The sequence below is a fragment of the Cebidichthys violaceus genome, unplaced genomic scaffold (assembly GCF_023349555.1).
Source record: "Cebidichthys violaceus isolate CVI_PGR_0920_01 unplaced genomic scaffold, fCebVio1.0.p SCAF_9, whole genome shotgun sequence".
NCBI lineage: Eukaryota > Metazoa > Chordata > Actinopteri > Perciformes > Stichaeidae > Cebidichthys > Cebidichthys violaceus.
Window position 1 is genome coordinate 4,985,723 of NW_027176975.1, and position 24,403 is coordinate 5,010,125.

Genomic DNA, 24,403 nt, shown 5'->3' on the forward strand with positions numbered 1-24,403 from the left:
CCATGGCAGTGCTGCGCGCGACATGGCAGAGGGGTCTTCCAGCCACGTCTCCATGGAAACTGGAAATTATAGGCTATACATCTATTGGCAGAACCGAATTAGGTCTATCTCACACGAAAAAATAACCTTTACACTATGAAACAAGTTGATAAAATAGAATTATTGTTAAAAATTGAACATGACATTTCCATCATCTTGAACGGTGTTTTGTTAGCAACAGATAGACGGCATGATTGACACGGTGAACGGCCATTACTTTGTTGTCGTGAACTTTTTAATAAAGTCGGTTATTTTTGTAATCATTCAGAAAGCAACCGTGTGATGATGGTGGCTGCGCAGCTTGAGATCTGAGAAGTCGTCCTCTTCACTTGAGTGGAGCTCCATCGCTATTTCATCAGAGTCACTGAAGTGGGAGTGCGGGGAAAACTCTCCGTCGCTCCGGGGAGACTCTTTCCTCCCGCCACCGACCGGTGCGAGCGAGCTGCCCGCCCGAGCGGAGGGAGGAGGAGAGGGCGAACGCATCGCTTCTTCAACCATGGCGGAAAACGAGCCGTCGTCAAAGGAGGGGTGGAAGGGCATCCCGCTGATGTGAACAGGTAAGCCGCCACCGGAGACGGGCACAGCCGCCGCTGTCCTACAGGTTGCGGGGGCCGGGGAGGCCCTGTCCTTCGCCCCGTCAAAACCAACGGCGGATGGAAGCGCAATGTCACACTTTGGCGAGTTGTTTTTATTGTTTGAGACTTCGGAGTTGCTGCTGCTGCTGCTGCTGCTGGAGGAGACGGGACCTTCGAGCAGATCAGCCAGAGCGTTGATGTAAATCTGCGCCATCTGTAAAGTTTCATATTTGGAGAGCTTTTTGTCGTTGTCCAACGCGGGGATGACGCTGCGCAGCTCGTCGAACGCGTAGTTAAGCCCGTGCATCCGCCTCCTTTCGCGCGCGTTGGCGGCTACGCGCCTCTGCTTCTGCACTCCGTGGACTGGTCTGCTGGACTGGGCTCTCTGTCTCGGGGATGACTCCTCGTCGGACCCGGTGACCGTGCCTTGAAGACGGCACAAGTCCCTGACTTTGAGCGAAGAGGAGGAGGGGCTCTTGGCAGTTTTTCTGTAGCTGGGAGGGCTGGGGTGGCCCGAGGACTCCGGGGAACCACTCTCTGAAAAAATGAAAACACAAATGTGATGAACTGGTCTGGTTTGACCACACACCTATGATACATGCTGATATATGTTTTGTTATCAAGCGCATTACAATGCATTCATTACAAAATACACTTTGCACATAAGCTCTCAGTAAAGTAATGCTTATTCTGCCTATGTGAGACCTTCAGTGCAAACCAAAGGATTTAACGCCGGTGCAAATCCCTGTTGCCTGTTGCACGTGATGTTGCATCGCGGGCGATTGGAAATGTTGTCCAAAATGAAAATGACAAGAAGTGTGTCTCACCGTGGTAGGAGCCGGTGCTCGGGCAGGGCGAGTGCCGCAGGTAGTCGGGTGAACTGGCGTGTGCCGCGCAGGTGCCCGAAGGCTGCGCAGGAGCCAGCCAGGCGCGTGGGTCGCTGCCGCTGTCCACGAGCGTCGGTCCAGGTTCATAGCGGGACTCCTCGAGCTGCTGCTGCTCCCCTCCCCTCTCCACCAATCTGGGGCTCTGCAGCCGCGAGTTGAGGACTGCCACCTCGCCTCTGCTCCAGTCTTCCACACTTCGGACATCCATGTTTCCAAAAAAATACCCAAATGTAGGCAAAGTTGAACCGACTTACAATATTAGATTTTTTTTTTTCTTGGAGGCACGCACGGTTATGCTGTCGCGCTGTGTGAATATGACTGTCGCGTGCGGGACTCCTTCTCTGGTGTCTCAAGGCGCTGCCTCGGTTTAAAAAGCGGCACGCGTCTGGGAGCCCCCCTCCTCGCGCTGGTCGCGTGTTGACGTCCAATGAGAAGTCTCGGTAAAGGCCCGAGAGAGGTGATTATGGCCCCCCGAAGCCGGACTGTTTATGATAACGCAAGGAGTGTTTAACGCAAGGGAGGTAAGGGGAACCTCCCACAGGACGCACGTGCATGGGGAGGTGGTGGTTTTATGTAGGAGCGTGGACAGCGCGAGACGTCCGCAGCTGGGACAGAATGCTGTTCCTGGGTCTGACGTCTCAGGTATGACTGGGGGGGGGGGGGGGGGGGGACTTGTTGTGTGAAAGCTGCATTTCATTTTGCATCAGTTAAACCTCATCAGTTTTACACTGGAACCCCCAATCCTCAATTCAAGTCAACACAGACTAAGGTGCATCCCGTAACTTTGTTTCACAACTTTTAGAAGAGACAAATGAAAGACAGGAATCGAGCAAAATATGTCCCCAAAATAAACTGAAAACATGGGGCTTCACCTCAATACAGGCCCATATAGATTGTTTTTGAATTTAGAAAATAACTGCATTTCATCCCTCAGTAGTAACACAAATGCAAGGAATAAGCAGACATTAAGAGAGCTGAGGGAGTGAAGCCTGACTAATACATAAAAAGAAGCGTTGAGCAATAGCAACGCTTGAGCAAAAGTCAGCTTGATAAAAAAAAGAAGAAAAAAAAATGCCCCAAAAATAGTTGCCGCTCCTGGGGCTTCGAACGCTCATTGTCAATTCATTCATTCTAAGATCATCTCCAGTTTCCATTTTTCTATTGTAGCGAGTCTAAAACCTTTTGATCCAGCTCTAGGAACGCCCTGTCGGTAAAAAGGGCTTCACAGGGAACGGAAACATGAGCAGGGGTCTTGCGCTCAACACTGTTTCCGCACTGACACGAGCAGTAGGCGCGATTGCAACTGGAAGAAGCGAAGATAGAAAGGACACGGGGGCGCGCGCGCACGCGCTCGCTCGCTCACACACACACACACACACACACACACACACACACACACACACACACACACACAGAGAGTGGAAGAGAGAAAGAGAGAAAGAGAAATATGCTGCAGATACTCACAGACAAAACACGATGTATTGGATATACATTATTTCTAATATCAAATTAGTATCAGATATTTCAATAAGAGTTGCGAACACAAGTTAAAAAGTAACATTGTAAGCAGGTAGCAAAATACACTTTGAAGAAATTATAGCTAATACCTTTAATTTGTCCAAAGTTTGTTTTGTGTTGTATCCACCTGCAGTCTGCTGATCAAAGCGACCATACTGAGATGCAAATTGTAGGCCTTCCCTGGCAAATGAACAAAGAGCTAATTGCTGGGTAGAAATTGGCTATTTAACCTAATTGCCACGGTCGATTTAGGAAAAGGATGTAGCCTCAGTGTTAAATACAGTAGCCCAATGTTTGACGCACAATGACTTAACCTGTTACTACCCCTGCAGTCTACGTTTTCACAACTTTCACACAACATCCAGGACAAACGAAAAGGGCATCAGAAGCAGCAGGCCATTATCTTATCAATTAAACATCCCAACTTTGACATGACATTTCTCTTTAAGAGTGGTTAGAAATATGGGGTTTTTGATCTAAACAGAGAAGACTTCTAAAATAGAAGGAGCTGGAAATTGTGGGAGAAACACAATTTGTGCGGAGAAACTCCCATGATTTCAGAGATAACCCAACATCAATCTTTTCTATTTTTTATTCATGTATTCATCATGGGGACGTCTTGCGGGCTAGAGGTCTGGCGCCGAGCGTTCGCCCCCTCTTCCCACCTACAAGCCCCCCATCCAACGGGCCGGGCCGGGCTCCTGAAGCTACCGACAGGTTGGATATTGTAGCTGGCGATTATTAAAGTGTCGCGGCCACAATGGAGACTCTATGTTCCATTGGTCACGCCTGGGGGGCTCCTCGGGGGAGAGGGGAGGGAGGCTCCCATTCCAATGCGCGAGAGGAGTCTGCGTGCTGCCGCTTCTCATTCCCATCTCCCGGGAGACAGGGGCGCGACGGGCACGAGACCGAAGTGAGGGGAGCTGCACAGGGATTTCTAAACTTCACTGTAGCCTTTCCCAAACTCATTGAATCCACGGTATTGTTTTTAACGAGGTGCTAAAATATGAAGATATTTTGAAGCTCTAAAATTAGCCACACCAAGGGAACTGTATTGTCTCCAAACTTTAGTTTGACATGTAACACCTGGAAAAGTCGAGTATAATTGGAAAGTAACTATAAATATATATTGTAAAAAGAATACGCAATATATAATGTTCTAATTTTTACTTATGTAAGATAAATAATAAAGACCAACATTGTACATACAACTATGTAATACATTTAAAAAGTAAGGAGTACAATCTATATTGAATTTAACATTATTCCCAATCAGCTGCAACATTATAATACTTGGATTTTATTGTTGAGGCTGTAAGTGTTCACTAGTCCAACCCTTTTTTAGATACATAGGTCTATATTTTGCTTCTAATAGTAATACTTAAGTAAAATTATGAATGCAGGACATTTACTGAAAATAGTTGTTGTAAGTGTTGTATTTTGCTAAAGTAGACAATCTAGATAGGTCTTGCTAAACAACAACAGTTGTGTGTGTCCTCAACAACTAAGTCTATTTTGCTCATCTCCTGAAACGATCAAAAACAATGAAGGTGCAAATACACTTTCACCAAAGAAAACGGAGAGCATAAGGACTTCAGGTACATGTTTACTCCCCATAGGGAGCTAGTACAGATGATTATTATGATATGACTGCAGGCTATATGAAGATGCTGACTTTGATCTCTCCTTTGACTTGTAGGCTACCATAAGATGATGTCTAACTTGGGGTCAAGTTGGTTGTCACGCAACTGCGTCCAGTGAAATTAAATGAACTATCTGTTTCTATCAATTTCTTCCACAAATTCGGGAAATATCTGACATTAATTTGGTTATAAAGCATATAAAGTCTGAAATACAGGATCTCTGAGGGCTAAATAGTGCCATCCACTGGTTAAAATGGAGCACGACAATGTAGTGCTCCACTGAACTTGACAGCAGTCGTCCTCAGCAGTGCGTCTATCCAGCTGTTAACAGCAGTACACAGGCCTTTGAAGTGATAGTCTATTTGAAGTGAAAGAGACAAAAGCTTATACTCAAAATCCTTTTCACACATTAAATCATCTCAGATCACCAAAACCCATTTAAACATGTTGGCAATTGTATTTTTCTCTTCCCTCCCACAAAATGTCCCCTCCTTAAATCTCTTTAATAATTTGAAGCTACAAGTACTACAAGGGATGGAATCTCTTTTCATCCATTATTAAATGACACGCTGCCAGCATCAATCAGTTTTACTGGTGTATTTGTTCTGGATCAATTGGCTCTTTGAAAATTAAAAGGTCAAAATGACACCGTGACAATGCAAGTTTAACAAAGCTCCCCCTCAGGTAGATGCTGTTAGCACTGTCAGCACGTTTGCCATTCTTACTGTTAGCGCTATTGCCACCATTAGCTATGAGCCGCCGGCTCATGGCGGCCATGTTGAGAGCCGCTGAGTGCAATCAAAAGGCTCCCAATGTCATATTATGGACCTTTAACACCGGATTGTTCTCAGCCTCCACACAAACAAATCAGATGTAATTTGTTTCCTAATGATACATGTCAATAATGAAATAAAAGACAGTGAAGGAGATAATCTAGACTAAAACTCTTGATGAAAGCATGACTACTTACCAGCGTCTGAGACTTCATTTGTAACCATTTGTATTGGAAAAGTAGAAGACAAGCCTGAAAACAGAATGCTGTGGAAAGAAATGTACAGATATTTGGAGCTAACAAAGAAACAACTAAATCATTTTAGCATGAAGTGAAACGACACTTGGAGGAGTCATTGCTGTGTTTCTGAAATGCACCACTGTTCATGTATGATTACCAAAAACAACAAATACCATCCCACTGTAGAAAACCTGTTTATTAGACAAATTATACACAGAAAGCTTTGCCACTTGTAACAGAGGCCCCAGTTTGTTCAGTTTTTGAATAATATGCAACACATACAACAAAATAGGCCTATATTAAATACTGTACATCATAAAGTTTTGAAAATTATCAAGTAAATCCTGTAGTTCTATGTATGAAATTAAAAATGTTAACAGATAGCGCAAGAGCAAGTTTGTGCATGCTTTCTTTTTAATCAACTTGCCACTTTTTGTTATTTAGCCAGCAAATAATAAAATGAACTCAGGATGACATGAGAAAAGCAAAGAGTTTGTGTGTTCATGTGTTTATGTTGACCATGGGCAGAAGGAGGGAAAACCAAACGCAGTAATGTGACTGCTAAACTCAACGCTAAAGCTCATCATGATATATTCTTCTCTTTTTGTTAAACAAAAATAGCATCAACATGTAAAATATACATTTTTATAATGTCTCTTTCATTTATACTAAATAAAACCTTTTAAATGTCTGTGTCCTATTTGTCATTCAATAGCCATACTGTAGCCTAATATAAGAAAAGAATGCCTAAGAATGCTTGCTTCAAAACACTGTGGCTCGACTGAGTTCTCTACGCACAACATTTTGCGGTTTTAGTTCTTAAAGATAAACTGAAAACTTGTTCTAAACAACTAACATTATCAATTATTAATACAGTGTTAGTGAAAAAGATTTGGTTCCATTTTACGATCCCAGCCCCTAATCCACAAAATATTCCTTTAATACTCTTAATGTACCATTCCCTTTCCCCACCCCAAAATGCACCTCAATGGTCTCATTTGAATTAATTGGCACTTTAAAAAAACAAGTTATATAAACAGTACCCTTAACATTACAGATATGAAATAGAATTTCGGACTCGTCTCATTAAAAGGCAGCCATTGGGTTCCAATGGCCGTTGACTCTTCGTGACATTCCCGTGACCCGAAAGCTGTATTTGCTGAAGTTGGGAGGGTGCAGCTAGCTAGTTGACATATAAGGCCTGTACTGAAGATGCTGTTGCAATGGCTTCTCCTCAACACAAAATCAACCATTTCCCCACTTGAACCTGACAAGAAGTGAATAATGAACTCGAACAGGACATGACCGTACAGAATGAGTTTTTCATCTTTTAAACAACCGAGCTATGGCAGCGCTATAATGAAGCGAAACAAAAGAAAGAAAATCTAAAGCAAACGTTTGAATGACGTAATGATGCAAAACCAGAGACTACAGCACTCATTTAGCAGTTTTTCTAAGTTGGCTGAGAGAAAGAAACAAGTAGACAGCTCAGAACTATTTTTTTTTTTGTACTTCCTGACCAAAACACATTCCACGCATTAAAATCTTTTTTTTTTTTTCAAAAACAAAATTCAATAAAAGACATATAATAAGCATAAGCTTCTTGAAGTCTTTCGGCTTGTCTTTTATGTTTTTTTTTTCTATAAGTTGATTTTTTTTTTTTGTATCATCCCTTTTGCTATCCCTCTGAGAGTCTGACTAGAGGATCTCACCTTGACTTGAAAAGCAGATAGCACAGTACAGGTGAGAAAAGAAAAGGTCAGATCTACATACAATCACTTACAGGTCTGTGGGCACTGGTACAGTGCAGTGGGGTTGACAAAGGGTCTGTAATGTGCATCAAAGTGGTGACAACCGTTTCAAGGTGATGCACCAAAATGGCAGAAATTGTTCAAGATCGACGCACCACACTGGCGATTCAGTGTCATATTGTTGCACTGTCATGGCATTTCAGCAGTTTTTTTTTTGTCCTTTTCAGACCGATGCTCCGTGATGGGGTCAGCGTGTGTTCAGTCTTAGGTCAAGTCAGGCCACTGTGTGGACCCCATAACACATTTAGATCCCCAGGTATCGGTGAAACAACACCAGAGAAGAGAAAACTCAGTATGGACTCCCGCATAGTGAAAAGGCAGAGTAGAAGTGGAGAAGTGGAATCTTCCGATATTCACTGAGAGGGGGGCCTTTTCAAAACTACAAGGGGCTGTTGTCTGTATTCCCAGGGCTATGGACAAAACTACTGCTATATACGTCTTCATAAATAAAAAAAAACAAACTATTCAATAATTGCTTAGTAGTGTGAGCCCCTTGGAGTTGTTTAATGGCTAACGACACCACCGGTCATCCACCAATGGCAGCCCTGGAGCTCACAGGAATATAGACGTGTTTCCTGTGGTCAGACGAGCATAAAGTAAACCCTCCGCGTTGGGTTTGACATAATAATAGTCAGGTAATTTCAGAAGATGTCTGTTACATGAGGCGGTCCTCATTTCATAAAACAGAAGCAATAAAAAAAAGATCCCCTTTCACACATTTCCCCAAAAAATAATCCCCCAAACAATCACAAGAACAACAACAATAAAGCAAAGATTCAAACCACTCCTTCCCTTTTTGCACCTCACCAGCACGGCTTGCAGGAGGATAAGGAATGCCCCCGATAGACCTCCACCTCCTTCATCTTCTCTACATACAAAATGGACACCCCTGGAAACATCCAAGCAGAAACTGAAAACATAAAGATTCCTATGTACACATCTCTATCCTCTGACTTTTAGCTTAGCCACAATGTATTTCTTCTACCATCCCATGACTGACCCTAGCCACCTTGCCTCCTCCTGCTCCTCCTCCTCCTCCTTTTCTTCCTCCTGAACCAACCATATCCTAAGCAACCCCTCATATAGAGGTGCCCCTGTCTGGATCATTGCCATATCCAAAGTTGGGTCCTGGACCTGTGGGCTGGTAGGGGATGGAGGACATTGTTTTGATGGGGCTGCGGAAGAAGCCACCGTTGGGGGCCCTCTGCCTGAAAGGGCCCACCCCACCAGTCCGGTGGTCCTGGAGGACGCCTCCGCCGCCGCTACCGAAACCAGCGGAAAATCCAGCAGCGGCTTTGGCAGATAGGCTGCGGCTAAGGGTCTGGATCTGCTCGGGGATGAAGGTGGTGGTGGTAATGTGGGTGTTGCGGAAATCGCTGATCTGCTCGAGTGCCTGGCGCGCGGCAGGCAGCGCATCCATGTCAAGGGGTGTTAAATCGACGGAAGAGGTGGAGAATTGCTTGTGGGGGCTTTCATCCTCGGTGCACAAGCTGTTAACCCGGCGGTGTAGGTGCTCCAGGTCGATCTCCTTATCGTCCTGCAGGTGGGGAGGGGCAGGAGTAGGACGGAGAGGAGAAAGCGGTGATGGGAAATGGTAGAAGGTAAGAGGGGTTAATGCGAAGAGGGAGGCCATTTGGAAAGAATATTGGGTGGGAAAGAAGACGTTGGAAAGGAAGGATGAGAAGGGGTGAGAAAGGAGAAATATCCCGGGGTCAGTGTTTAAGGGTTGGGGATGGAGGTGAGGGAAATGGAGAAGGGAAGAGAAGGACAGGATGAGAGGGATGAAAGAGTGGGCGATGGTGGATAAAGAAAGAAAAGGAGAGAGAGGAGGTAAAGGAATAGGAGTGGAGGTAGTGCAAATAGAGGAGTAAGGAAATAGAGAACAGTGAAGGAAACAGAACAGAGTACGTGCAGAGAGGATATATTTTTGAAAAAGGGGAAATGGACAAGGATGGGGTGTATTTGTATTCAGAATCAGCAATAGGGATGTCATCCATCCATCCATCCAGTATAAATGGATAGTAAGAATAATAGTGAAAGCAGGAGAAGGGTAGTTGGACAACGCAGGTGATGAAATGATGATGACAAGACGGCATGTGGCCAAACGAAGGTTTTGGCACAAATAAAAAATGAGGTTCAAGTTGAGGATTAATTGCAATAGTGAGGGGAGGAGTGGGGGTGACACAACGTAAGAGTAATACAAACATGTTTGGTGGTCACAGGGAAACATGGATGTGACAGGAAGCAGGGAGAGCAAAAAGAGAGAAGGGGAGAGATGGAGGGAAGAGAAGCACACTCTGAGCTGTGGTCAGGATATTGAAGGAGAGAAACATACACACACTTCTTCTACAAGGTCTTTAAGGGAGTGCAGATAATCTGGAATACACACAGAAAACACACCGCCATCATGCTTCGTGCTCTGTGATTCCAGAGCGCTCGGTCTATTGTCCATATCATAATAGTACATTACAAATACAACTTATAATACGGAAGGCAGTCCAAATCCTCAGCAATACATTTTGTTTTTTTCCTGCTTTTTGTCACATTTGCATTCTAGCCATCATGCCAAAAAAATTCACATTGAGATTGACATCTCATTTTCAAGTGAAATTCTTTTTCCGGGCCACATATAGCTCGTTAATCAACTGCATCATAGAATGTAGATTATCCAACTTCAATCAAACAATGTTTAATAGTCTTAAATAGTCTTAATCTTAACAATTTCAAGACAAAGCGCAAACGTTAACTTATCATTCAACTTAACTTAAGAGCATACGTTAAATGAAACTTATGATCACTATATTCGCCTATAAATAACTTATCCACGTCTAAAGGATGGTAACACTCCGTGACAGATGTTTCATGCTTTTACTGGATAGGGGACAGTGGTGTGAGGGAGCAATGGATGATGTGAGGATATAGAGAGGAGAAGGCTTAGCTGAAAGGTGTTAGGTGCTGGAGAGAGTTTCCAAAACTACTTTTGCAGTTTGCATTGTCCACACACGTGTGGCAGTGTGCTTCTCTGGTCGTTATGGAGGGTAAGGGTCTCAGAGGTAGGGGGTGGAGAGTGTGGGGTGTCATTTCATTTTAAGTGTCTCATCTCACACTTCATGGAAAACACTGTTTGGGGAAACGTCCAACAGGGTTTTGTGAGGAGGGGAGTCACATTACTGGGGGTAAAGACAGAGTTACCTGAGTGTCCTTCGGGTCTCGAGGGGGCTCTGGACCTACTGTATGTAGCTCATGGATAGAGGGGACCAACAGTGGTGCCCCCTGGTTGCCATCTAAGGAAGGGACAGTGGGAGGAAGGAGAGGACGAGGGGGCGCTAGTGCTTGTCGTGACACTATCATACACACACTGAACGTTTGAGGGAGGGGATATCCGAAAGGTTAGAGTCGGTACCAAAAAAGAATGAAGGGGAGTGAAAGAGAAGAGTGAATCACAAATGGTCAGTCTGCTGTCAGTGAGAGGACACTAGTGGGCAACTACGAGGAGTGATCGAAAGGGGCCGAGGCAAGGAAGAGTGGAAGGTTTTTATGGAGAAAAGTTGAAGGACCTGACTGCATTTTTGTTACTGTGAAGGGAGGCTTTCTCCAGGATGCACACCGGAACATTACAGAATACAAGTCAACACTGAATCACCCAAATAATCAGAACCTATTCTGACATATAATATATGAAATATATATATATAAATATTGATCTGTAATTTACTGTGTAATGCAAAGGCCTTATTTTGGACTTCACACAGCAAAATATTTTTTGGCTTCATTTTGTAATAAGAGGTTTTGCAAAAATCTCTATGTTACATAAAATAAATACTTCATTGAAGGCCTTTACTTGCATATATACCTTTACAGAACATGTAACTTCAACTGTCTGGTCGAAGATGATGCTCTATTTGCTTCTCGATAGAGAGACAGCACCCTCTAACGGCAGCAAGGCATCATTGCACACAAAGTCAACCGGCAACATGCCAGGTGTATAAAAAAACGTTTTCGAAAGAGGTACATTTGCATCCAGCAGAGAGCTTTGCTATACTGTGAGCACCACAGTTTGAAGCCTGCTCCTTAATGTCCATCCTTCCTCTTAACAAAGTACCATTCATAAATCATCACATTTCTAACAGCATCTGTCTTCAAGCATTACTAACCAATATATTATTTATATCCTCTATTGTATGTATAACCTTGGGGTGGGAGGTGAGGTGGTGAAGGTGGTCATTCTCATTTTTGGGGTGAGCTTGGAGGGGTTGGTGGGTTCATAGGAGTGCTGCACAATCAGGGCGCAGGGGATGTCGCAGCATGCTGGGGGCTGGTAATGGGTGGCGGTGGGGGCAGTGGTGTTAGCGGTGTTGGGGTTCTGGTTCTGGGTCTGACCGCCCAGGGCGAGAGGGTGCTCGTTGGGGTTGTGAGGGCAAGGATCAGCAGCTTGCCTGGCAGATGGACCATCTGCCTGCGTCTGGTATGAGCGTGTGACGTGCATGTGTGTGTGTGTGTGTGTGTGAGCAAGAGGGACAGAAGGACAGAGAGAAAAAAGAGAGAGAGAGTTTGATAGGAGAGAGATGTGAAGTAATTCATACCAATGTGTTGGTATGTGTGTGTATGTGTGTATGTGTGGGTGTGTGTGTGTGCATGCAAGTTAAGTGGGAAGATTAAAACAAGCCAAAATAAAAAAAAAAACAAGCCAAATAGACACACAAGCAGACAATCGGCAGACGGGCAGAGAAGGGATGAGAGACAGACAAGGTCAGGCAGATGGAAGGATCGTAAGGTGGGGGAGAGAGAGAAGTCAATTGGAGAGACAGACGGGTGGGGGTTGAGCGAGAAGAAAGACACGGCAGTCAGTCAGCACACACAGTTAAGCAGGTCGTTCCGTGTTTGTGTCCTCAGAGAGACATTCACACAGTCGTTATATACCTGGAAAGGGGAGACGTTTAAATGGCATTTTGTATTGCTCTCTCCCTCTCTCTCTCTCTCTCTCTCTCTCTCTCTCTCCCCCTCGCCCGCTACACCCCTCAACACAGAGTACTTATCTACAAAAACACAACAAAAGGGAAATATGAGAGCTTTGAGCCACAGAGACACAGATTATTATATAGAGTTAGAACGAGGAGGCCGGCAATTCCCATCCAAACCACAAACTTCCAAAAGAAGAGGTCAGCTGCTTTAGGTGTACCAAAGAAGGTGATACACAAGGAAGTGCCCGCTCTTCTCATGCTAAATCTACATGGATTATATGAAATATCAGACAGGGTCAAAACCACATACGTCACCATTATGGAAGAGTTCTGACAATGAACATTGTTTCTATTTTTGTCAATATGCAGCATTATAATTACTCTCAGTTTTGAACTTGTGGAGATGTGGTTGATTCCAATGACAGAACTCTTTCATACAAACTTCTTGTAGAACATATATATTTATGCATCGGCCAAAAAAGGGTAAAGAAATACAGCTGTGCCTCAGACACTCATCTGGAAATAGCTTGTCAAAAGGATCAAGATGACACATTTTAGTTTGGCTTCCAAAGCTGTTTTAACAGCACCTTGATCCATTTGTCCTTAAATATACAGTACTATCATCACAAGCATGCCCCGACGTCACCCACCCAGGCACCGACCCAAAATGAGTTCAGATGCTTTAGAGCACAGTGAAAGAGTAGCAATACAGCGGAAGATTCCTCATTTCCAAAATTGTAGGACAAATGCATGTTGGGATACATTCAGCATGTAAGAACTGTAGTTCTCTGTAGTCAGAATTCCTTTAAACTAACGTGTGAACTATCAAAGATCCAGGTTAGCAGGGATGACTTGTCAAATGCGCTCAACTAAGACACACCATGGGTGAAACACATTCGTCAACTCCGTGGAAATTAAGTGTTTTTATGCTTGTGAGTGAATAAGCTCGGTAAAAAAAAAACTCATAAGCAAACAGTTTACAGTGAGAAGCAGCCTCATAGATAGCAATGTCAGTCATTCCACATAACACTTAACACAGACCCATAGCACAGGCACAAACACTGACATAGAGCTCACAGTCAAATGCAGTTACCACAGCATTACAGCAATGAATGTAAAGGCGTGTGCAGACATGTACAGTGTGGGATTAGGTATGTTTCAGTATGTATAAGATACACAGAGACACAAACACTAAGCCGTGTTAGAGCTTGAGCGGTGGATTGTGGGTTTCCATGTATGCAGGAAGCATGTGTGCATGTGAGTGGCAGGTGGGGATGGTGTTTTTGGCCATACAATCTGATGGATGAACCGAGTCATGATTTGTAGCAGTGTTTTCAAGGGGAATGGTTGTCCATCTTAAGTCGAGTGTATGTCACTGAGAACATGAGCTGGAAACCACCAGGACTTATGAAGCATGTTTAAAACAAACAGAACAAATGTGTATCTTGCAATAATGGGCTTCATGATATGGCGTATCGGACACAAAGCTTGCGCATTCGCTGTATTGAAATAATCCGGACATGACGGAAGAGGTTGAGCTGAACGTTAGCTAATGATGACGTGTCGGCATGCATGGGAGATGTGGTTGATATTAGCCTTAATTCTCCAAAAGGTAAGTCTGTAATATGTCTTTTTGGACACAGTAAAACCTGTTTCATGATGTGGTGTGGTGGGGACAGCGTGCAAGGTCCCTGCAAACGACCTCTTCTCTTCTTCTTTTTACATTTTCAAGACTTGCTCAGCCAACATTTCATCAAAGCGCTCCATTTTTAAAGCAACGTGAAATTGAAATCAGTGTATAAGCACTTCCGGGACCTGCAGCTAGCCAATCATTTGCGACGCGGCCCGTGCGACCCTGTTCACGTTGCACCTCGCGACCGGGCTGACCACTGGAAGCGTGAAACTGGTTTAACAAACTATATTAGAGTAGGGCATTGGAAGTTGAGTCCTCATGCCAAGCCTGCACTCGCAACTCATACCCCTGGTGCCAATGTATTTTACTAAGCCAAGTTCTCCACGCATGAAGAGTGGGTCACCAGGCTTTCCAATTTTATGTGAAGCTTGCAGAAATGCACGGGGAGCTGCATGCCGTCGGCTCGGTGTGATGGTCTCGAGCGGTGTTAGCATTCACTGTGACAGCAAGACAGAGTTCCTGATTTGAACTGACAGAGAGTGAGGCGTCTAATGAAGTTAATTACAAGCTTCATGGTTTGCTTCACTTTATTAATAATTTAACTTCAGGAAGTTGGATGACATTAAGCACACCAGACTTACTCCATTGGCCATGACTAAGGCCAAATTGCATGCAGAGGCAGAGTTTTCCCCGGTCGATAAAGTGCAACATATGCAATTTATCTAATTAGCTGCTTTGAAGTTGACTTAAATTTGTCTTCCTTCCTCCACTGAGTCAGGACATGCTGCAGTGGTCCCAGCTTGAATCTCTCCTCTTCTGTTCTCAGCAACCATCTTTGCAGCTGGTTGCCCATTTGGAAACATTCTGCACAGATGGTGATTTGAGATCTGAGTATGGTATTCCCACAGTTTTTATATATATATATATATATATATATATATATTATGACAGGATCATTTTAGGAAGAAGTAGGAAATAACGTGTCAGCCAAATGAAAATCTTTGATCAATGCGGTGTGTTCTATTTTTAAGTGCAGTGACCTTTGCAGACAATTTGTCAGTCTTTAAGGCTGGTGTGTGCTTTAAACGAACCAATTCGTACGACTCGAAGGCAAACGTGTGTATGATTGTCCCAAACACCCACGCTCGAGGGCGGGGTTAAAAGCTTACTGTCATAGAGATTGGCGCGGCGTATTGATTGCTCAACACTTTGGGACAGTATCTCCTCAAAGTTGCTCATATTGCTGAACTCATTTGTACACACAAAATGCGTTGCCAGTCGTAAAGGAGTGGGTGCAGGGGCTTTCCGACGCTGCCTGATGATCCCACTACTGCTTTGTTTGAAGCACACTGACCCCCTTGAGGTTCAGTGGTTACTCTGAGCAAAACCTTGTGCTAAACCAAAGGCAATCAATAGGTCAATGCTTTGATAGGGTGAAGGAGAAATGTCAAGGGTCAACTATCAAAAACAACCATGGCTGACTGAGCCAACTTCATTTTCACCATGGAAGCACGAAAGGGGCTATTCCAATGATGCTCACAACTTTGTTCTTAATTTGCATATCCTATTGCTTTGCTCCTTCTATTATCTCAATGCTTTGTTTTGATTTGCACTCAAATCATATCGTACTCCCTCCTCGAAGCATAAAAAGTAAAATACCTTAAAAGCTATACATATGTGTCTTTTATTGTCGTTTAATGAGGCAGTGGACGAATAATAGTAACACTAAATGTATTATAATGTGCATACCTATGAAGTTCACCCGTTCACTTGTATGTGACTTCTACATTAATATTAATAATAACAATAATACTAATACTACTACTACTACTAATAATAATAATAATAATAATAATTTTTGTTACACATTGAGTTACTGCATGACGCCTTGATATGCAAAAGCTCAACAACTACAAAGAGAATTAAAGACTATCGGCGTTTAAATCCCTGCTGTCCCTTCTATTCAGTGCTGCGCCTCCACTCCTGCGCTCAGTCAGGGGCTGATTCCAATGGCTGCTCTTAGTGGCTAATGAAGACGGCAGGGGGGCGAGTGTGTTTCCGTATGTTGCAGCTGAATCACACTGTGCTTGACGTGACTTTGTGCCCGACCAGCAGTTCGGTGTCTTTGTGGTTGCTGGTTTGGCGGACATGACTACTGATCTGAATGACAGATTAAAGCTTGTAACTGAGCAGGGGGCTGGAGGTAAGGGGTAGACGTGGTGCATCTGTCGGTGTGTGTGTGTGTGTGTGTGTGTGTGTGTGTGCTGGAGAAAAAAAAATATTGTTGCCTGGTCTAAAACAACAATTACACTGGCGGTCAGTTGGGTGCTAATGTTGCGACATAGAATAAAATGATTACAAGCATACAGTGTGACCCAACGTGTTAACATATTTCTGGTTGTGTTGAGAGCAGCAATGTGGTTTCACCGGACCGGGCCTCAAAACTGATGACTGTGTTTCTTCTGTAGGCACAACACTTAGACGCTGGAGCAACTGAGCGACATAGAATGTCTGTTTTAGTCACGTACCACGTGACGGGCGGTAGCATGCACAGTAAATACACTGCCTGGCCAAAAAAAAGGTCGCCACCAAAAAAAAAAGGTCACACACTCTAATATTTCGTTGGACCGCCTTTAGCTTTGATTACGGCACGCATTCGCCGTGGCATTGTTTCGATAAGCATCTGCAATGTCACAAGATGTATTTCCATCCAGTGTTGCATTAATTTCTCACCAAGATCTTGTATTGATGATGGTAGAGTCTGACCGCTGCGCAAAGCCTTCTCCAGCACATCCCAAAGATTCTCAATGGGGTTAAGGTCTGGACTCTGTGGTGGCCAATCCATGTGTGAAAATGATGTCTCATGCTCCCTGAACCACTCTTTCACAATTTGAGCCCGATGAATCCTGGCACTGTCATCTAGGAATATGCCCGCGCCATCAGGAAAGAAAAAATCTATTGATGGAATAACCTGGTCATTCAGTATATTCAGGTAGTCAGCTGACCTCATTCTTTGAGCACATACTGTTGCTGAACCTAGACCTGACCAACTGCAGCAACCCCAGATCATAGCACTGCCCCCACAGGCTTGTACAGTAGGCACTAGGCATGATGATCCAGGTGGCGACTTTTTTTTTTTGGCCAGGCAGTGTATTTAATACGTGTAACTTGATGTCACGAAGCAATTAGACGGTGGAGAAACAAATCATGGCAGCAGTATAAAAGAAACTAAATTACGTTTAAGCAGATCGAACAGCAGTCAACCTGCTGTTGAGCATGTTGCTCTATTCTCACGGCAGTTTGTTGCCACTTTAATGGCGCATCATGCCAGATGCATGGGGAACTTGCACATGGCAAATTGACTGAGATGGGAGGACTCTGCCTGCAGCTTTATAGCTCCTTCTTTTGTATTCACAGAAGTGTACAAATCCTCTCACACCATGTGCAAGTCTAAGCTTTCAAATTAAACATTTTCTCACAAGGTATCCAAAATTGAACAATTAAAAAAAATCAATGAACAACAAATCTTTTGCCACTGTTGATCAGTTGCAAGCCATTGCAGGAGGTTTGCGGTAAACAAAGCCGTGTGAAACTTCCAATCAGTTTGGCAAACAAGCTTGTGCACACTACAGTGATCACAGCTGATGGAGGCACATCAGGCAAGCCACAAACCACCTGTTTGGCTGCAACAACACACCAATATTAATTTTGCTTGAAGTATATTTCTGTCTTTCTTGTCAAAGGCGGTCACCACCACTCAAGTCACATCAATGACGTCTTACGAGTGGCAGAAATCATCTCCAAAAGCTAGAAACTGAAGTGATGCAATAATGTGTGATGATAGGCGAATGTTTGACCAAGAGCTGCTCATCTAATCATTTGGAACCGCTGCTTCACAGAGTCTTCATATTGAAACTTTCCCTCTAAATTACTTTCCAGATGAATGGTGTTATCGGGCTTTTATCATGGAAACTAACCTGATCTGACACTAAATCATCCTGGATAGAGCCACTATTTTCATTCCCATCTTTTTGTCATCTTTTCTAATTTATTCTTGGTGGAACTTTAAATCAGTGTGACACCACAGATTACGGGGATTAGCCAGGCTTCTCTAACTCCTTTCTGGTGGTCAGAATCACACAGAGATGTTCACCTCAGCAATCCTAATGAGTATAAAGTCGTATTTGTTACCCCGTCAAAGCCCTTTTTGGTAACCAGGCAACAATCGTTATACCTCCTAATATCTACCTCCCCTCTGATTGACGGTAAATTGGTTTTAAGGAACGGAAGTTGAATGATAGGTTACAGAACCGTTCTATGTTAATTCTCTGAAGTCATTATCCACAAGTTAACCTTAACCTGCTTTTATCAAATAGCTTCCTCAGAGGTGGAAAAGGCAATTGTTTGAAGCTGAAGTAATTTACCTGATGACAGAAACATTTTCCGCTAAAATGAATCTGTACTGCTTCATGCCTCAGTCTAATTGATAACCAAGACACAAACAATTAACTCGAAACCAAAAGTGAAAATATTACTTCATAATTACATTTCTTTCAGTTCATCAGTGGCATGTTTTGCATACCAAATTTGATTGAAGTTATTTAGCTGAACTCTGTGTTTTGGTAAACATAGCAGGAGACATGAGAGGCGTTCAAAGTTCAATTGGAAGCTGGTATGAATCCTTGTCAAATCCCTTTGTGGATAAAACACTGGAATAGAGAGGTTGCAATAATGGCTAAGACACTGTAATATTCTGGTTGTATTAGCTTGTGTAATCACGATGCATTAATAGAAATGCAACTAAACGAGCAGCCATTTGTGTTTTTCTTTGAAGATGTTACCTGTCTTGTCTACGGTGGAAGCAAACAAAGCTACCAAATGACAACAGACTGCAGGGTTTCTAGGAGGGGAAGATGTTGCCTTTGATTGCCTTAAATGATATCCCTGCTGAGGTGATCAACCGCATATAGGCTGATTGGAAATTTCACAGGGCACTGCTGCTAATTTACAAGGTGGAGTGTTGCCACTGTTTTGAAGAGAACACTGGTATAAACATCCATGTTTAACACTGTGAGTCAGTGTTTCTGACTCTGCCTCGGTCAAGGCGCCACGCAACTCTCAAACAGGCCCTCGGGCTGTTTTTATATTCGGCTTTTAACCACTATCATCTTTTCTCCAAAACATTAACTTTTCAGAAAAATAAGGTTGACACCGACACGTCTGCCTCATTTTAAATTAATCGACACCATCAAAATAGCATTAATAAAACATTAAAAAAGAGGTGAGAGTGTGCAGTAGCAGAATGCTGAATACATTATAGCGCCAATAGAGTAAATACTTACTAGTTTCAATCCATATTGGGGATCTGGACTGAGACTGTGCTCTATCAAGGTGTAAAGACTAAGAGAAGTAGGGATTTTGTGGTCGCAATGGAAACTTGGACCGTAAACACATGCAGCTACATGAACTCATTCATCGTACCGAAACTCTCAGAGTATGGGTGTTTAATGTGAGTATGTGTATCTCGGATATGTCAACCAAGCCATTTAATATTGCATCATAGTTTAAGTTAGATATCTTATTTGACATCAGTATGAATGGCGGTACTTACGTCGACTAATGAGCACTAAGAAGTGGGTGAAAAATGAACACCCTTTATAAATACTGTAAGTTAAGTTAAATTAGCTCTTGGCAGATAATGTCTCCTTGGCTAATCATTTTCATAATTTGATGGTAAAATGTTACCACGCAAACAATACGGATTTAAAAACAGGACAGGATGCTTTACAAACTGACAGTCTATTAAGACCATGATTGTGGGTGAGAAGGGAAAATTAACACAATGTTCTCAGGGCTTCTGAAAACATTCAAGTCCTGTTTGACCTTTCCTTCCCTTCCCACACGAGCACGGATTTATATATACGAGACTACGCAAAAGATCAATGCTGGTTAAATCCCTGGAGATGTAATATAGCACCTCCAGGCTTCTTTTTGACAGAATGTGCAAAAGCCTGGCAACGAATACAGCTGCAGCCTGTGCTTTCAGCGTAGTGTTGCTGCTGTTTCTTATGTGTAAATTTAGTTCAGGCGAAGTGACATTGTGAACATGGGAGGTTTTCAAAGGTCCCTAACGCCGTCATTGTCACGACTCCTTCACAAGGAAGGCTCTGCTAATATCTCTCTTCCTCATGCATCCTGACTGAGGAATTGGATTTTTTTTTTTATTTCTTCAACTTAGCATCACTTGGTCACAAAGTCTAGACTTCTTATTTAGTGATTCCACACCCTTCTCTCCTTGGCGCGTTTAGACCTGAAACTGAACCCATTATCTATCCAATCTGTCCACTCTTTTTTTTTTTCCTATTTATATACCCGTTACACTCCTTCTTTCTCCTCTGAAAACATAAGAGAATAGATGGGATATATTATAGGCCCTATACCTCTCTCTGTACCATTACTCAGTCACCCATCCATCCCCCTACCTCCTTGGAGGGGACCCTGGATCCCTTCCTCCGTGACCACCAACTCTCCACCATAGCAATGAGGCAGGAGAGCACCACGCCGGCTGCCAGCACGCAGAAAACGCCAGCGAAGCTGTGGATGTCCAGCGCGTTGCTGCGCTGCCGTGTCTGGACTGAGCTGTAGAGGTCGCAGGGGCTGTCCTTGGGCCACCACTTGAGTTTCAGGATGTCCATGTCTCCGTTCTGCTGGAGCTCCAGGATTCTAGGATGAAGGCAGGAGACACAGGCATGTCAGCACAGAGCCTTATACAGTAACAGAGCACACTGTACACGCACTGACGCAAAAGCTACACATTTACAAATCCTTGTAAAATACTTACAGAAGCGAGCGTACGTGAGTGAACGTGTAGATGCATGCATGAATGAGAAACATTCAGAAGTGTGAGCATATTTAATGGGTATGTTAATAGATGGTGTCTGAGCACCATTTCAATGATTAGTCAAAACGCTTCAAAACAATCATGGAGAATGAAAAATATTTGCACACCTGCATAAAACCAGACCACACTGCAGCTTTTACTGCAGTTGCCATAGCTCCCCTCTTCCATTGGAGGGCAGTGTTTGCCAGCTGAAATCCTCTCTGATCCCTGACAACCATATTGGGCTGTCAAACTCATTATGGCTAACATTAATATGTTTTGCAGCACAGCGCGAGTACACTGCCACAATGTCATTATGCAGCCTAGCTTTAGTCGCACGATTGATGGCTTCAGAGAGGATACAGCTCAGAGGTTGATGGGGTCCCTCTGTTAGCCTTCAGCTTATTATTTAACTGGGTCGTTCGTTTTGGTTTGGAGGAGAGCTGCAGACACACACAGACAGACAGGCTTAAAGAGGCTCTGTTAGCATTCGGCTGGATATTTAACAAGCTATCTGGCGTGGAGGGGGGAGAGCCATGGGAAAAGGGAGAGACAAAGAGGAAAAAGGCAATGTGGGAATGTGTGCGGGTGCTTATACCTCCCTCCCAGGCACGCACATACTAACACAGAAAACAAACAGATGCAAATAATCGCTCATGGATAGACGAAGCCACCACGCTGCTTGACACCAACAGGGTAGATACACTCAGAGATGAACAAAGTCACAAGCACAACTGCATGCATGACAACGCAAACTTAAACAGGATTCATACATGTGTACATAGAGACAGATGTTTGCAATTATCTGCACAACTTCCTGGGGGCAAACCCCTCCTGCAATTTCAGTGACAACACGCTGACGTGAATGACAGTGCCCATCTCTCATCTTCATTTTTCCTCATGCGGAATACACAGAACGGACTGAAATCAATCAAGAAATGCAAATGAGCACCGCAGACAGCTTACATAATTAATTTCATCCACAATAGCCGTAAAAACGTGGCTCATTTCAATGTAAATCAACCAAACAGGCTCAGCACGTCGCTTCACAACGACGTCACTCTCATTTAGGGACACTCTCTTATCACTCCCTGGGCTCTACTGAGCTGGTGGGACTGTGGAACTGCATGGTTAAAATGCCAGTTGTGTGTGCAATTGATGGGACGGATTAAAAAGGGACGAGAGGAGAGGAGAGGAGAGGAGAGAAGAGGAAAGGAGAGGAGAGGAGAGGAGAGGAGAGGAGAGGAGAGGAGAGAAGAAGGGGAGAGGAGAGGAGAGGAGAGAAGAGGAGAGAACTGAAGAGAAGAGAAGAACTAATTCGAACAGCAAACTAATTCGAACAGCAAATCCACCAACAGTCATTCTAATGCGAGATCATGTCCACCACCTGCCGGCTTGAATGTGGGATTGTTTGGCTCAGATTAGTGCCAAGATTAGAAAAGGCTTTGTTTAGGGGATATGCAACATTGATTCAAAACAAATCAAAATGGTCTGCAATAGTGTTCAGCAGTCGTAGTATGGTGGCAGCACTGGCCTAGTTGTATGCCCTGGTTATCACCCACTGGCATGATGAAGAGGTAGTCAGTGTAGAAATCCCTCATTGCATACCAATGCTGCATCTGTTCTTCTTCAGTAGAGCAGGGGGCCCTGCTCCATTTTTCTTTTGAACATGTTACTTAGTTACTTGTGGACGGTAATATTGTACTGTATAATGCAGGACTCTGAAATAACTTCATGCTCGATCACTCCTTGCACCCTCTGAGTGCTGAGGAGCAGTGGCGCAAAAAAAACTATTGAATTGCCAAGTGAATTGTAAGCAAATTTCTGAAATGTCGCAAAAAAATAAATAAAAAAAGTGAATTAAACTCAACTGGTTTGGAGCAAATAAACTCTGCTACAGCGTAGATTTGCCAGAAGTTGGCGGTATAAGCTAACCCACCAGTAAACAGAGAAGAAGAAGTAAAGGTTGCAAACTGAAAACAAAACAAAAGGTATTCAGGAATTAGTTCCAATTGGGCGATTTCTAATTGTTCCTCCATGTCAGCTAGTATTGGTCATGTTTTGTGTTGCCCAGAGACGAAGGCAGCATTCGCATGTTCTGGGAATATCGCAACAGCATATTAGACGGCAACAGCAGAAACAGCAGATCAGTCATTTTATATTAAATGTTTGCTACATCAGAATTTATTTTGCAAAGGCGTTTCCAGATCCACTTTAGTGCTGACTCTTTTTCCAAAATAACACTTTAAAATGCACATACAAATGAATGTACTGTTGCATGCAGGGTGCACTGCTGATATGTCTATGGTTAGGGTTTCTGAACAGCACCTGTGATTAATCAAAATTGAAACTCCGTACAAGATTGTTCTTTGCTGATGACAGTATCACAAAAACAAATCACTGTTCATGAAAGTTAAAACAAGCTTTTTACCGGAGAAGTGTTGTGCCTTTCATACAGTACTGACCTTATTATCTGTCACTTTGACAAAAGACACTTCACAAACACAAACAAGCCTGTACTCTGACAGACGGCTTCGGAGAAAGACGGATTACAAACAGGCTAATGAGATGGAATAAGAGCGATCCCACCTTTCAAAAAAAAGCCTGGCAATGTTTTGTCAAAATATTTCATCATTTCTTGCTTGGATTGCCGCCAACTTCTAAAGATTTCTTGTCTTACTTGATGTCTTTTCATTTCTGTTGAAAGAAAGAGACATGCTTCATGTTCGGAGTTGCCGTCTGTTATCTCTGCTCATGAGTACATTGCTCTTACGTGTCACAAATGTCATGTCACACAGGTTTTTGTGGGGCACTTTAGGAGTGGGAATAAGCGGTGGCTTTTACACTTGTTCACTCCTCTGTGAACATAACAGACAGTAAAAAAAGTTTGTGACATATTTCTACAAAATGAGTTTACTGTTGACCTTTAAAGGGAAACAAATAAACAGTGGATAGGTAATGACACCTAACTGTAATTGTTGAATAGGATTCTCTTTAAAAGATTATTTTTTGGGGCTTTTTCACTTGTATTAGATATTACAGCCAAAAATAGACAAGGAAGGGGGAGAAGAGAGGGGACAACATGTAAAGGGCTGCGGATCAGATTAGAAACCGGGCCACTGCTGAAGGACTCAGCCTTACATGGGGGGGTCCGATCTACCAGGCGAGCTACCCGAAACCCTGCCATTTTAAATATGATCTTGCTGTGTTGAGGTTAATGGCTGTATCTATAAGTTAAAGGTTCTATATGCGGGATTCAGAGCATTAATAAAGCAGCAAACAACTATTTGCTATGCAAAATATATAGTGAAGTAATGTCAACCTGAGCAGAGAATGACGTCGCTCTCCCTCTCTATGTTTGTTGTAATCCAAGCGTCTCTTGTTTGTGTAGCCAGGCTGACTGCGCATGTTAGTCTCTCTGTTGTGTCCCAGTAGCAAGCTAAT

At 43.4% G+C, this 24,403-nt stretch overlaps 2 protein-coding genes across 5 annotated transcripts in view; both read right to left on the reverse strand.

The window, feature by feature from the left end:
• Nucleotides 1-303: 303 nt before the first annotated feature.
• Nucleotides 304-1,709, reverse strand: atoh1a (atonal bHLH transcription factor 1a). Its single transcript, XM_068704089.1, has 2 exons — nt 1,442-1,709; nt 304-1,151 (listed from the first exon to the last, which is right to left on the reverse strand). Exons 1-2 carry the CDS (start codon nt 1,707-1,709, stop codon nt 304-306), a joined length of 1,116 nt encoding a protein of 371 aa, XP_068560190.1.
• A 4,140-nt stretch (nt 1,710-5,849) lies between these two features.
• Nucleotides 5,850-24,403, reverse strand: part of grid2 (glutamate receptor, ionotropic, delta 2) — a 434,148-nt gene continuing 415,594 nt past the window's right edge. For 2 of the 4 annotated variants that reach the window (XM_068703404.1, XM_068703407.1), the window contains 2 exons: nt 20,562-20,802; nt 5,850-9,022 (listed from right to left, as the gene is read on the reverse strand). In XM_068703404.1, coding sequence (XP_068559505.1) covers nt 8,564-9,022; nt 20,562-20,802 — 700 coding nt within the window. In that variant the 3' untranslated portion in view covers nt 5,850-8,563. Of the gene's footprint in view, nt 9,023-11,639; nt 11,948-20,561; nt 20,803-24,403 lie in introns of all 4 variants that reach the window. The other 2 variants (XM_068703405.1, XM_068703406.1) reach the window with 2 other exon arrangements.

Coding starts and splice junctions, on each gene's coding strand:
- atoh1a (XM_068704089.1), bottom strand. CDS start 1,709: ATGGATGTCCGAAGTGTGGAAGACTGGAGCAGAGGCGAGGTGGCAGTC. Junction 1,152..1,441: donor GAGCACCGGCTCCTACCACG/GTGAGACACACT, acceptor TCATTTTTTCAG/AGAGTGGTTCCCCGGAGTCC.